Consider the following 11,799-nt stretch of genomic DNA (forward strand, 5'->3'; position numbering starts at 1 on the left):
TCAATGCTCGATTTTAGGACGGACTTCTCTAACTATGTCGCTAATTTCTGCAATGAAATCTTACAGCCTCCACGAACCTTTGAACGTCTCCGTGGCCATGCTATCATATTTGAAGAGCCCCCTGCTATCATCAGAGGAGTTGACAAGTTGCATTCATACCATTTGAGACCAAAATGCAATGCCTGCACTTTCATCTCATTAGCATCACAAATACCTGCAAGACCTGAGTAAGTTATTATCTTGCTTCCTCTTTCATCCCTTATTAGTCCACCAATCCCAGCTTTGCCGGGATTCCACAGCGAGCTCCCATCAAAATTTAGTTTCATCCATCACTCCGATAGGGCCCTCCATTTTGGGGATATCTTCTGAACGACCTTCCTTTCCCATATTACCACCGACCAATTTCTCAAAATTTCACCCAATCCATAATTTATACCGTTACGGCCTTCCACCCATATAATCAATTCAACCTTAACTTCCATTGCAATCCGCTCGCAATTTTTCTCTTTTCCACCAAAGATGCGGTTGTTCACTAAAACTTGGAAACATGGGAAGATCTCCTGCTCTCTTGATGATGGAAAGAAGGGTAAGAAAACAGAAAACGACGGCGGGTCTTGTTCTCTCATCTCCCAACTACGATTTGGAGGTACTGCGTATCCAAACGACCCCTTATAATTGGATCATAGATTGAGGAAAAAAATGTGCTCTTTGAAGTATTCCTCTGATTTATACGTATGGTATAAGAGCGCTTACATACTTTTCTTGATTTAGGATCTCATGATCTCATGGATATCATGGTAAAAAAAAAAGTGCTCTTTGAAGTATTCCTCATGGTAAAAAAAATGTGCTCTTTGAAGTATTCCTCTGAGAGAGATATGTGTATATATATATATATATATATATATATATATATATATATATATATATATATATATATGAGGAAAAGGATTGTACGCTCGACCGTACCTAAAGTTAGGTACGGTAGAGTGCCAAATCACATGGGTCCCACATTTTTGGTGGGTATCTAAACCATTCATTTGCAAGGCACCATCATAGATAGGGTGCATACAAAAAATCAGCTCCATAGGATCATCCTAACTCATCCATTTGTGGAGGCCAAAATGGATAGACAGTGTTTGTCCACAAATCTGCCCATTTTGCCCTCCAGTTTTGGAGGGGTTAGGATGATTCAATGGTGCTGATTTTTGGTATGCACCCTATCTATGATGGGGCCTTGCAAATGAATGATTTAGATGCCCACCAAAAATGGGGGACCCATGTGATTTGGCACTCTACCGTACCTAACTTTAGGTACGGTCGAGCGTACAATCCTTTTCCTCACACACACACACATATATATATATATATATGAGAATAGAGTTCCTAAGGTGTCACCTCATATAGCTTATATGAGGTGGCGCTTAAAAACATAAGGGGCCCACTTTGTTTGGATGATCCAAAGCATTCATTTGATACGCCCTCACATAGATAGGGTGTGCCGAAAAAATCAACTTCATAGGATCATCCTAACCCTTCCATATGTGGAGGTTGAAATGGATGGGTATAAACCCCCATAAATCTGCCTATTTTAACCTCCATAAATGAAAGGGTTAGGATGATCCTATGGACCTGATTTTTTGTAAGCACCATATCCATCTAAGGGCCTTTCAAATGTGTGGTTTGGATCACCCCAAAAATGTGGGCCCTTTATGTTTTGTGAGCGCCACCTCATATAAGCTATATGAGGTGACACCTTAGGAACTCTATTCTCATATATATATATATATATATATATATATATATATATATATATATATATATATATATATATATATGTGTGTGAGGAAAAGGATTGTACGCTCGACCGTACCTAAAGTTAGATACACATCCATTTCAACCTCCACAAATGGAAGGGTTAGGATGATCCTATGAAGTTGATTTTTTCGGCACACCCTATCTATGTGAGGGCGTATCAAATGAATGCTTTGGATCATCCAAACAAAGTGGGCCCCTTATGTTTTTAAGCGCCACCTCATATAAGCTATATGAGGTGACACCTTAGGAACTCTATTCTCATATATATATATATATAGGAAAAGGATTGTACGCTCGAGCGTACCAAGCTTATGGTACGCTGGAGTGCCCAATCACATGAGTCCCACATTTTTTGTAGTGATCCAAAGCATTCATTTGCAAGGTCCTATCATAGATAGGGTGTGTACCAAAAATCAGCTCCATTGAATCATCCTAATCCCTCCAAAAGTGGAGGGAAAAAATGGGCAGATTTGTGGACACACAGTATCTGTCCATTTTGACCTCCACAAATGGATGGGTTAGGATGATCCTATGGAGTTGATTTTTGGTACACACCCCATCTATGTAAGGGCCTTTCAAATGAATGCTTTGGATCATCCTAACAGAGTGGGCCCACGTGTGATTGGGCACTCGAGCGTACCATAAGCTTGGTATGCTCGAGTGCACAATCCTTTTCCTCATATATATATATATATATATATATATATATATACACACACACACACGAGGAAAGTTCTTCTAGTCGGCCGACTAGAGAAGCTTCTCTAGTCCGCCGACCAAAAACACAGTAGACCCATGTTGTTTGCATGATCCAAAGCATTCATTTGATGGGCCCTATTATAGATAGGGTGTGCCCAAAAAATCAGCTCCATAGGATCATCCTAGCCGTTCGACTTGTAATGCAAATAAGCCTCACAGCTCCATTATCTAAAACGATAATTACTCACCGTAGAGGCTTAGACAGGACTTAACACTCCACTTGCATCTATTGATTTTGGTTAGTTTAGACAAAGGCGCAAGGAAATTAGAAAAAAGATTCAAATGCAGTCGAAGACAATAAGAAGTTGGCAAGAGCTTAAAGAAGGAATCGCTCATATCATATCCAACGTCTGTTTCTCTCGGAAGCACCTTCAACGACTCCATGCCTATACCATCTCTTTCGGCCTCCACTCCAATCTCTACATCTGCACCCTCTTAATCACTAAATACTCCTCTTTCGGGGATCTCGAAACCGCTCTCCGACTCTTCAATGATGGGAACTTGGAACCCAGCAGGAAAAGAACCCTTGTCTGGAATTCGTTGATGAGAGGATATTCCAGAAATCAACAACCCAGATCAGTGCTTGACCTTTATAACAGGATGGAATGCGTGCCTGATAGCCACACCTTCAATCTCGTTATCACCGCATGCTCCCATTTATCCGAGTTCGAATTGGGCTCCCGAGTTCACTCCCTCGCTCGGGGTAGAGGCCTTGAATTTGAAGTCCTTACCGGGACAGCCCTCATCACCATGTATTGTCAAGCTCGAGATCTCATAACTGCCCGTGGACTGTTCGATGGAATGCCCGTGAGGGATGTCATTTCTTGGAATGCCATGATCGCAGGGTATTCGCGAGAGGGGTTACTGCACGAGGTCTTGGCTCTCTTCCGAAACATGAGATTTGTACAAGGAACCACTGAGGCCACCATGGTGAGCGTCATTTTGGCTTGTGGACATCAGAATTCGCTGCAGGATGGAGTGGTTATCCATGCCCATGCTATTAAGGTCGGATTTGGGACGACTAATCAATTTGTCTGTAACTCTCTGCTACAAATGTATATTAAATGCCGTGCCTTGAATTCTGCATTAATATTATTTGATGCCATGATACTAAAGGATGCTGTTACATGGAGTACGATGATGGGTGGGTATGTTCAGAATGGACAGTCCACTGACACCCTTAATCTCTTCAACCGGATGATTTTGGATACGCAGATCCTACCCACAAGACCCATCTTGCTCAATGTGCTTCTTGCTTGTGCTGACTTGGGTGACATGCAGGTAGGCGAACAGATAGAAGAGGACTACATAAAAGGTAGTCGCAATGGATTTCAATCAGATGCGCGTCTGAATACTGTTCTTATTTACATGTACACAAAGTGTGGGAAGATAGAAACATCATTAGACCTTTTGGAGAGAATTTCTCCACAGACAGAAAACGTGATTGCCTGGAATGCAATGATCAAAGCATGTGCAGAGGTGGGCCAAGTTGATTGGGCCTCGAAGCTCTTAGTTGAAATGCAGAGGAGGGATATCCATCCCAACTCCATCACCTTCTTAACATTGCTTCCACTGTTCTCTTCGGCTTCAATATTAAGAAAAGGAATGGAAGCTCATGCTTGCACTATAAAAAGAGGGTTCGAATCAGAAATATCTGTAGCTAATTCTCTCATTGAGATGTATGGAAAATGTGGACGCATCCAACATTCACGTGATATTTTTAATGGAATTACAAACAAGGATGTTGTTTCGTGGAGTTTGATAATAAAAAGTTATGCATGGAATGGGAATGGGATGGAAGCCCTTCATCTATTCCAGGTAATGAGGGAAGAGGGAATGAAGCCAAATCATATCACCTTCACTGCTGTCTTATCTGCTTGTAGCCATTCAGGTTTTGTGGAGAAGGGGAGGGAATTGTTCAAATGCATGAAAGATGAATATGAATTACAGCCAGCAATGGAGCATTATGGTTGTATGGTCGATCTTTTCTGTCGAGCTGGCCTTTTGTCAGAGGCATATGGGCTGATAGAAAATACGATCATTGATGCTCATGACAGTGTTGGTTTATGGGGAACCTTACTGAGTGCTTGTAGAATACACGGTAATTGGGTAATTGGAGAAGCAGCAGCAAGGCATCTGTTCTACTTGGAGCCGAGAAATGCTGCCAATTACATGATGCTTGCTTACATCTATATCTCGGCAGGGCGGACTGAGTGTGCGAATGGTGTCTTGAGATTACTGAGAGAGAAAGGTTTGAGAAAGAGCCCTGGTTGCAGCTGGCATGAGGAAGGAAACCTTATACCAGCAAGTGAGTCCATTGGGATGGTCTCGCTATATTAAACATTGGAAATTTACACTAGTTCACGGATATATTTTCAATTTCCTGACAAATGGATTCTTTCTTTGGTATTAGTGTATTCAGATTTCATTCTATTTATGAATACCTTATCTGTAAGTGATTGTGGAAGTGCAGAGACTTCTCTCTACAAAATTAGACTTGATGAGATCCATTTGAACCCTACTCAGTTCCTATTGAATCAAATATGGCCAACCTCAACGCATTTCATTCTCTCATGAAACACCAGGTTCTGCATAACCTGAAATCATCCTCACAGAAAAGGAGTGAAAGACACGCATGGCCAGCCTCTCTACTGGTGTCAGATATAGTATCCTTTTACATGCTATTTGAGAAGATAAGGAAAGGTACTATAATAAGGGTCAGTGGGGCTGTGATCGTTGGAAAAACCTAGTCGGTCAACCTGAATAAATTCCAAGCCCTACTACTGATGGGCAAGATGGCAAATGAATACTATACTCTACAAGTAGCATCCACTGAGGATCCCTATGGGGAAGTCAAACTGGTTGGATGGATGCATTTACAACAGTTGTTCGGAGAAGTTGCAAAATTCATACCGTTGATATGGAGTGGGATCCAGAAGATGCTCTCTTTCAATTGCTGAATGCCACAGATAAATATGTAACTCAACTGGCGGTTAATTTCCTGAAAGACTGGTTGAAGACCTTGTGCATCTATTATCTGACTTGTGATGTAGCTGCAAAGGAGGCAGGCAACCTAAAACCAAAAAAATACCATAGATGGACGTTCTTCAGGAGCGTTGTTGTGGGGAGTCTTTGGTTGTTATAGAAAATGTGAGATTTCTCAAAAGATGGACAGGGTGCTTGTGTTCGACCATGACAGGCTGTCATTGGAAAATTAAATGGATTGGAAAGTGGATAGAGGAAATCCTCATGGAGGCTTCATTTAAACTTTCTTATGAGGGTCTCCATTTATAAAGCATACTTTAAATTCATCTCACAAAGTGGCTACGCTTCTATCAAACAGCTGTTACTGGAAATTAAGTGTGCCAGTAACAGGCATCACTATGAGCATGTAGCTTAGTCAAACAACTATTATGGTGACAAGAGTGCTTAACATGGGCATTTTTATGAGCCTATGATTGACATGGAGCAAGCCAAAGAGGCCAACTACAAGGTGTTCAACTACTAACTTCTACATGTGCGTTTATTTTGTACGGTAAGAAGTAAGAAATGCTTCTACTTACATGGATTACATGTTTAAAATATTTCAACTACCCCTAAAGATTAGTTCGATGAATCAAAGAGCAAGTGATATATGTCTATTATTGCATTATATGCCTGAGAAAACCATGTTGACTTTTATTATTACTTCATTCTCAACTCAACAAAGCCTTTGTCCCAAACTAGTTGGGGTCGGCTTTATTATCACTTCATTAAAAAAATAATAATATGACAGTTAGCATCCAGGGGTTTTGATTAACTAATCTGAATTCTCTTGATGGCTAATTGGATTTTCTTAAAAACTAGTCTGAGTTCGGTTTGACATCTTCGTCATCTTCAAACCAAGCTATCTAACTTTGTGTTTCGGATTAAGTAGGATATTTGGAACCTGCAAGTGTAAAGGTATATTTTATATGCAGTGTTGCTTCTGAAAAGACTAAAATTCCATTCATGCCCATGTTTGAGAAACTCATAAGATGCCTCAAAAGATTCATTTTTGAGTAGTCATTCAGAAATCTGACAATAGTGTTGTGGTAGCCAATTAGATTTTCCTCTAAGTTCAGTTTGAGTTTGGGTTGATCTTTCTTCAACTCCATGTAAGAGTAGATTATTTCAACATTCTGAATTGAATTAGAATTTTGAAGTACTATTTTGGATTCCTTGAAATTGTGAAGGTTTAGTTGTGATATTGCTCAAGAGAAACCTATAATTTTGACAACATATCTCTTGTTGAATGGTTATTCTGCAATTTTTTGGAAAATCAGTTGCTGGATCTGTTTTAGCTCTAGTTTAGCATTTTTCTCTTCAAACGCACTGTGAAGAGCTCTATATTTGCATCTCTTAGTTTTTTTTTAAGAAATAAAATTCTTTGAACAATAGCTTTTCTCGTTGAAGGTCAGTTCAACATTTCATTTCTTGAAGTTCTCAGTGAATGGACCTATTGATGTCCCTTATTCATAGATTTCTGGTCTCTGATCCATGCCAGTATTGAAGATAAATTACAAGAGTATCAGGGTATCAGCTAGTAACCATCTATAGTTAGAAGTCTAAATCATCTACTTGCTTGCTGTTAACCTCGGAACATAATAAAAAAAATCTCAGGTTTCAGTCATCAGATTGATGCCATACTAATGAGAATGATTTTGGATCTTAGGCTCTCCTGGAATCAAAACTATAAACATTAGTTTACATTGAAAGGTAATGCATACTATAAGAACACGGAAATGTAATTGAAAGGCATCTATTTTAAGCATGGCAATTGATACAGATATCCGAATCACCTGGTTTTCATAATATTTTGGTAACAACATGAAAAAGGACATAGTGGCACATTTGGTTTGATTAAATTACATGCATTCAATTTCGTCATGAAAGAGGATACTTCAATATGTCTTCATGTAAATGCCAGTAAAACTATGATGGCCAGCCTAGCAATCTGGAACTTTAGCCTTTTCTTCATTGAATTTGCCCAATGACACTCTTCTCTAATGTTCAGTGAGGCATCTTTTTTTCAGTGAGGCATCTTTCATCTTCAAAAAAGTCCACAGTAAAACTAGGATTAGAGAAACAGACGATATATGATATCAGAATGGCCTTGGTGGCTTCTCAAGAACTGCAGAAAAGAACACCTCTTGACTGTCTTTATCCAGCTTTGGTACAACAACCCATATATGCTTCTTGTACCTGAGCGCCTTAAATGCATCTAGGTAATCATCTAAATCTCTATGCAAACAAAAGAAACCATCAATCCATAGTAAACCACCGGGCCTCAGAATCCTGTCCCAATCATACAAGATGAAGTCCAAGAGCTGAAAATCGATCCAACCATCCAGAAATCTCGTTGTATGAATGATGTCCAGTGTATTGTCGAAGAACGGAAGCCTCTGGTTTATGGTCAGGTAAAGAGGAACAAGCCCTCGGAGGGCAATCATCTCATTGAAGGGGGCCCCCAAATTGATGGTAGCAGAGACTATTGTGACATCGTACTCCCTCATCCTGGCTGCAAAAGTCCCCGTCCCAATGCTGAAATCCAATCCTATCCTTATCTCTCCAGGTTTAATTTTCAGCACATCTGTTATGAGGAAATCCGAGGTCAAATTTGAATCTGGGCCCGAGGGCACGAGTTTCATCCATCTGGGCATTTCGTGATTGGTGAGATTGAAGCAATCTGCACACTTGAAGAATCCCTTACGGGTGTTGTTGTTAGCCAGGCAAGTGAAGTTCTTGCATCTGTACTGACTCCAACGAACATTTCGGTTGTCTGGGAGTTTCCACATGGACTCGTTGATGGGGAAAGGTTTGCTATAGAGCTGTGGGGCTCTGGAGAGACATCTCCTTCTTGGCAATGGGTCGCAGCCATGAACCATCAGCTTCTGAGCCAGTCTCCAGTCATCCTTGCAGAAGTCTCCCACATCATAGTCCATGTACTCTTCCAGCTCTTTCTTCATGGAGAAACAAGCATGGCCTATGCTGGTGAACGTTCCGTTTGCTCCCATGAAGTTCTGTTTCCCTAATCGATTGGGTTTGATTTTAACATACTTGCGGATTTCTTCGATGAGAAAAAATTCGGCAATTTCATCACGATGTTGGGTGGTCCTCGAAAGTGGGTGAGCAACCCCAATTCCACTCCCTTGCATATACTGATGGGTTTCATCAAACCGTTGCATAGACTCCATGACACCCAATATATCTGCAAGAAAAGCGATGTATTCCTGTCTTTCATGCTTTCTCACCTCTAATGAAAGCTCCTTCATCTCTTTAATTTTTGTTTCGATCTTTCTAACCAAAGTTTTCATGGCTTTGCTCATCTCACTTTGAGTTTCCCCATTGGTTATATGGTTACAGAAAGCGTCTGCTCTTATAAGAGAGCTGAGAGAGTAGAATCTGGAGAGCGTAGAGATGCTGAGCATAAGTGCCAATACCCCCAAAAGAAAGATGAAAACATGTATGTTCCTCCGTATACCAAACTTTTGAAAAAAATTAGGGTTTCGCATCTCTGTCCTCCTTGTGAGTATTGAAGGGGGGAAATAGCAGAGTTGCAGTTGCACTAAATTATTGGGAACAACTCAATCCTATCATTCCCAAATTAGTGTATCTTGTAAAATCTGTTAGACAGACACGAAGCCATGAACTACTCAATCAGGTTTTAGCATTAATAAAAAGAAGTCTTAAAACAAGAATAACAACGGAAGCTGTAGTAAAAAGGATGATTGAAAAAACTAGATAGATTGGAAACAGAAGAGTACCTGATTATATTATTGAAGAACAAGTTGAAGTTTGAGAGGAGGAGGAAGAAGAAGGAAAGGCGAGTCATATATTATATTATACTGAGGAGAAGCTGGAAAGTTTTAAGGAAGAGAGGTTGACCGACATCGAGATCGGTGTGTTCAAATGCCATTCATTGCCTTCTTGGTTGGATTAGTGGATTTCCCATGTTCGCTACTTTAAGTTTTCAATTCAGAGAGAGAGTGACTTGACTACACTAGAAAAAATTCTGCGAAATGCTAAACTGAAGGGCGCCCCTGAGTTTAGCATTCTTCGTAAATTTATATGCATGAGGTATTCAATACTTAAAAAACTTTATTAATAGGATTTTAAATAGGGAAATGATATATATTCACCCCTTTTTATTTACTTGGGGCAGCCTCCTCTAGCCTAAAAGGGTAATCAAATCAGGTGTTTACACTTGAGGGGGCTGTCCCAGGTAAAAAAAAACGGGGGTGGGTGCGGAGGGCGGGTGCCGAGGGCGTGGGTGAATATATCACTTCCCTTTTAAATAACTTTAGGGGTTGCTTGAGTCTTCTGCAAGAAAAGTACACGAGCTATTCATGGACACGATTTGCCAGGAACCATCGCAAAGGCATCTGAAATGGCTGTTGCATGAGACAGCAGCCACATAGGATGAATTAAATAATTAAGACAAAAGGCGAGCCTATGTAGCTGCTCTCTCATGCAACAGCCGGTCCGTAAAATGCCTTTTGTGACCGTCCATAGCAAATCTCTGATGAGCACGACCTCACCCGAGTTCAACCCGACTTTTCAAGCTTACAAAAAAAAAATCGTAAAAAATGTCAGGTTTCACTCTGGTTGGGCTGCCGAACCCTCAACCTGAACCCGACCCGAACTCAACCCTCAACCCGAACCCGAGCTGAATTCAACCCGGGTTGGGAAAAGCCAACATTGGAGTTTTGAAATCATTTTCCTTGTGCTCTGTTTGGATGCCGGTAGATGTTGGGAGGATTTGGAGAAGAAGAAGTCAAAGGGAGATTAAAAGCAAATAAAAATGAATCAGTCAACGGGGAGATTGAGAGCAAATCTCCCAGACGTTGTTTTGCTGGGTTAGGAGATTTTTTTTGGGAAATGTTATCAGCACTACCGTATGTTGATGAGGGCACTCTCACTTTATTAAAAGTACAGTATGGCCCGCACCATTGGATGATCCAAACCGTCCATTAGATGGGCCACAACCTAAATAGGTTGTGCCCCAAAAATTATTTCCATAGGTTGATCCTAACCGTCCAATTTATAGAGGGTTAGGATCAACCCTTTAACATTTAGATCGGAGGGTTAGGATCAACTTACAGAAATTATTTTTGGGGCACAACCTACATAAGTTGTGGCCCATCTAATGGACGGTTTGGATCATCCTATGGTGCAGTCCATACCGTACTTTTAATAAAGCGAGAGTGCCCTCATCACAATACAGTAAAGCTGATAACATTTTCCTTTTTTTCTTTTTACAGGAATTTGCTAGCCACCTTGGCCGAGGCCACTTGCTTGGCTTGTGGCACAGGGTGCAAAGATGGCTCCCAAAAGCATAAAATGGAAAAAATAGTAATCATTACGATTTATTAGATTTGTGATAGAAGTGCTAAGTTTTAAATGAAAAATTACCGAAAAATGGAAACAAAGTATGAAAATTACAAAAAAAAATAAGAATATGTGGTTCTAACATACGACAATTACCAAAAAAAACTACAATGAAAGTTATAAAATTATGGCAATTACGGAAAAATTAAATTTGCCTGAGAATTTCTCCATTTTTTCTTCGATTCGGAGAAATTCATCCAGCGAATTTTGAGGGTTACACGTCACCGACAAGCGTCCGACATCCCCGGCGCTCAAACTCCCCAATTTCTTTAAATTCCCTACCAAACACCCTTCGGCGAATTAGTAGAATTACATTCCTTGCTATTTTTCTCAAAATAAGAGAACCAAACAGAGCATTATGGGTAGAATGTCAAGAATCAGTAGCCACCATGAAACCAATCGAACGGACGACATGTCATTGCGTTTTCGTTGTGTTTTGCAGCCGGTAACCCAAAAAGACAAGAAAATGAGAAGGGATAAGGTAGCCGCTGCCCACACATTAGTCAACACATAAAACCATACGTCCACTCTAACTCCCCGCGTGTTAGAGAGAAGGGAGATTAATTACTAAATAGGTAGAAAGAGCAGCTCGGCCCGCCATATAATAACATCTTATAATTTCTCTTTCTCAGAAAGAAAGAGAATATATAAGAAAGGAAGGTGAGCAGGCAGCTTTGGGTGTAGAGAGACTGGAGCGAGCGAGAGAGAACGAGTGGGAAGAGACTAGAGAGCATTGTGATGAACTCATCTCCGCTCACAGGGCATCTGGTGTCGATGGTGGGTGGAGCTAGGGAAGCGCTTCCTTGTCCATCATCC

The 11,799-nt window shown here is 40.6% G+C and overlaps 2 protein-coding genes across 3 annotated transcripts; one reads left to right on the plus strand and one right to left on the minus strand.

Moving 5' to 3' along the window:
* Positions 1-2,856: 2,856 nt before the first annotated feature.
* Positions 2,857-4,914, plus strand: LOC143891363 (pentatricopeptide repeat-containing protein At3g57430, chloroplastic-like). The gene has a single exon (XM_077395948.1). It carries the CDS (start codon positions 2,857-2,859, stop codon positions 4,912-4,914), a length of 2,058 nt encoding a protein of 685 aa, XP_077252063.1.
* A 2,426-nt stretch (positions 4,915-7,340) lies between these two features.
* On the minus strand, positions 7,341-9,575 carry LOC143889341 (S-adenosyl-L-methionine-dependent methyltransferases superfamily protein). 2 transcript variants are annotated; one of them, XM_077393526.1, is made up of 2 exons: positions 9,360-9,575; positions 7,341-9,218 (listed from the first exon to the last, which is right to left on the minus strand). In XM_077393526.1, the coding sequence occupies exon 2, from the start codon at positions 9,105-9,107 to the stop codon at positions 7,698-7,700; it is 1,410 nt and encodes a 469-aa protein (XP_077249641.1). In that variant the 5' UTR covers positions 9,108-9,218; positions 9,360-9,575; the 3' UTR covers positions 7,341-7,697. The 2 variants fall into 2 exon arrangements, with proteins under 2 accessions (XP_077249641.1, XP_077249642.1); XM_077393527.1 differs by having other exon boundaries at positions 7,341-9,244.
* Positions 9,576-11,799: the final 2,224 nt, after the last annotated feature.

Source organism: Tasmannia lanceolata, unplaced genomic scaffold, assembly GCF_043159265.1.
Source record: "Tasmannia lanceolata isolate RefF3 unplaced genomic scaffold, GAP_Taslan_0.1 ptg000013l, whole genome shotgun sequence".
In the NCBI taxonomy this organism is placed as follows: domain Eukaryota; kingdom Viridiplantae; phylum Streptophyta; class Magnoliopsida; order Canellales; family Winteraceae; genus Tasmannia; species Tasmannia lanceolata.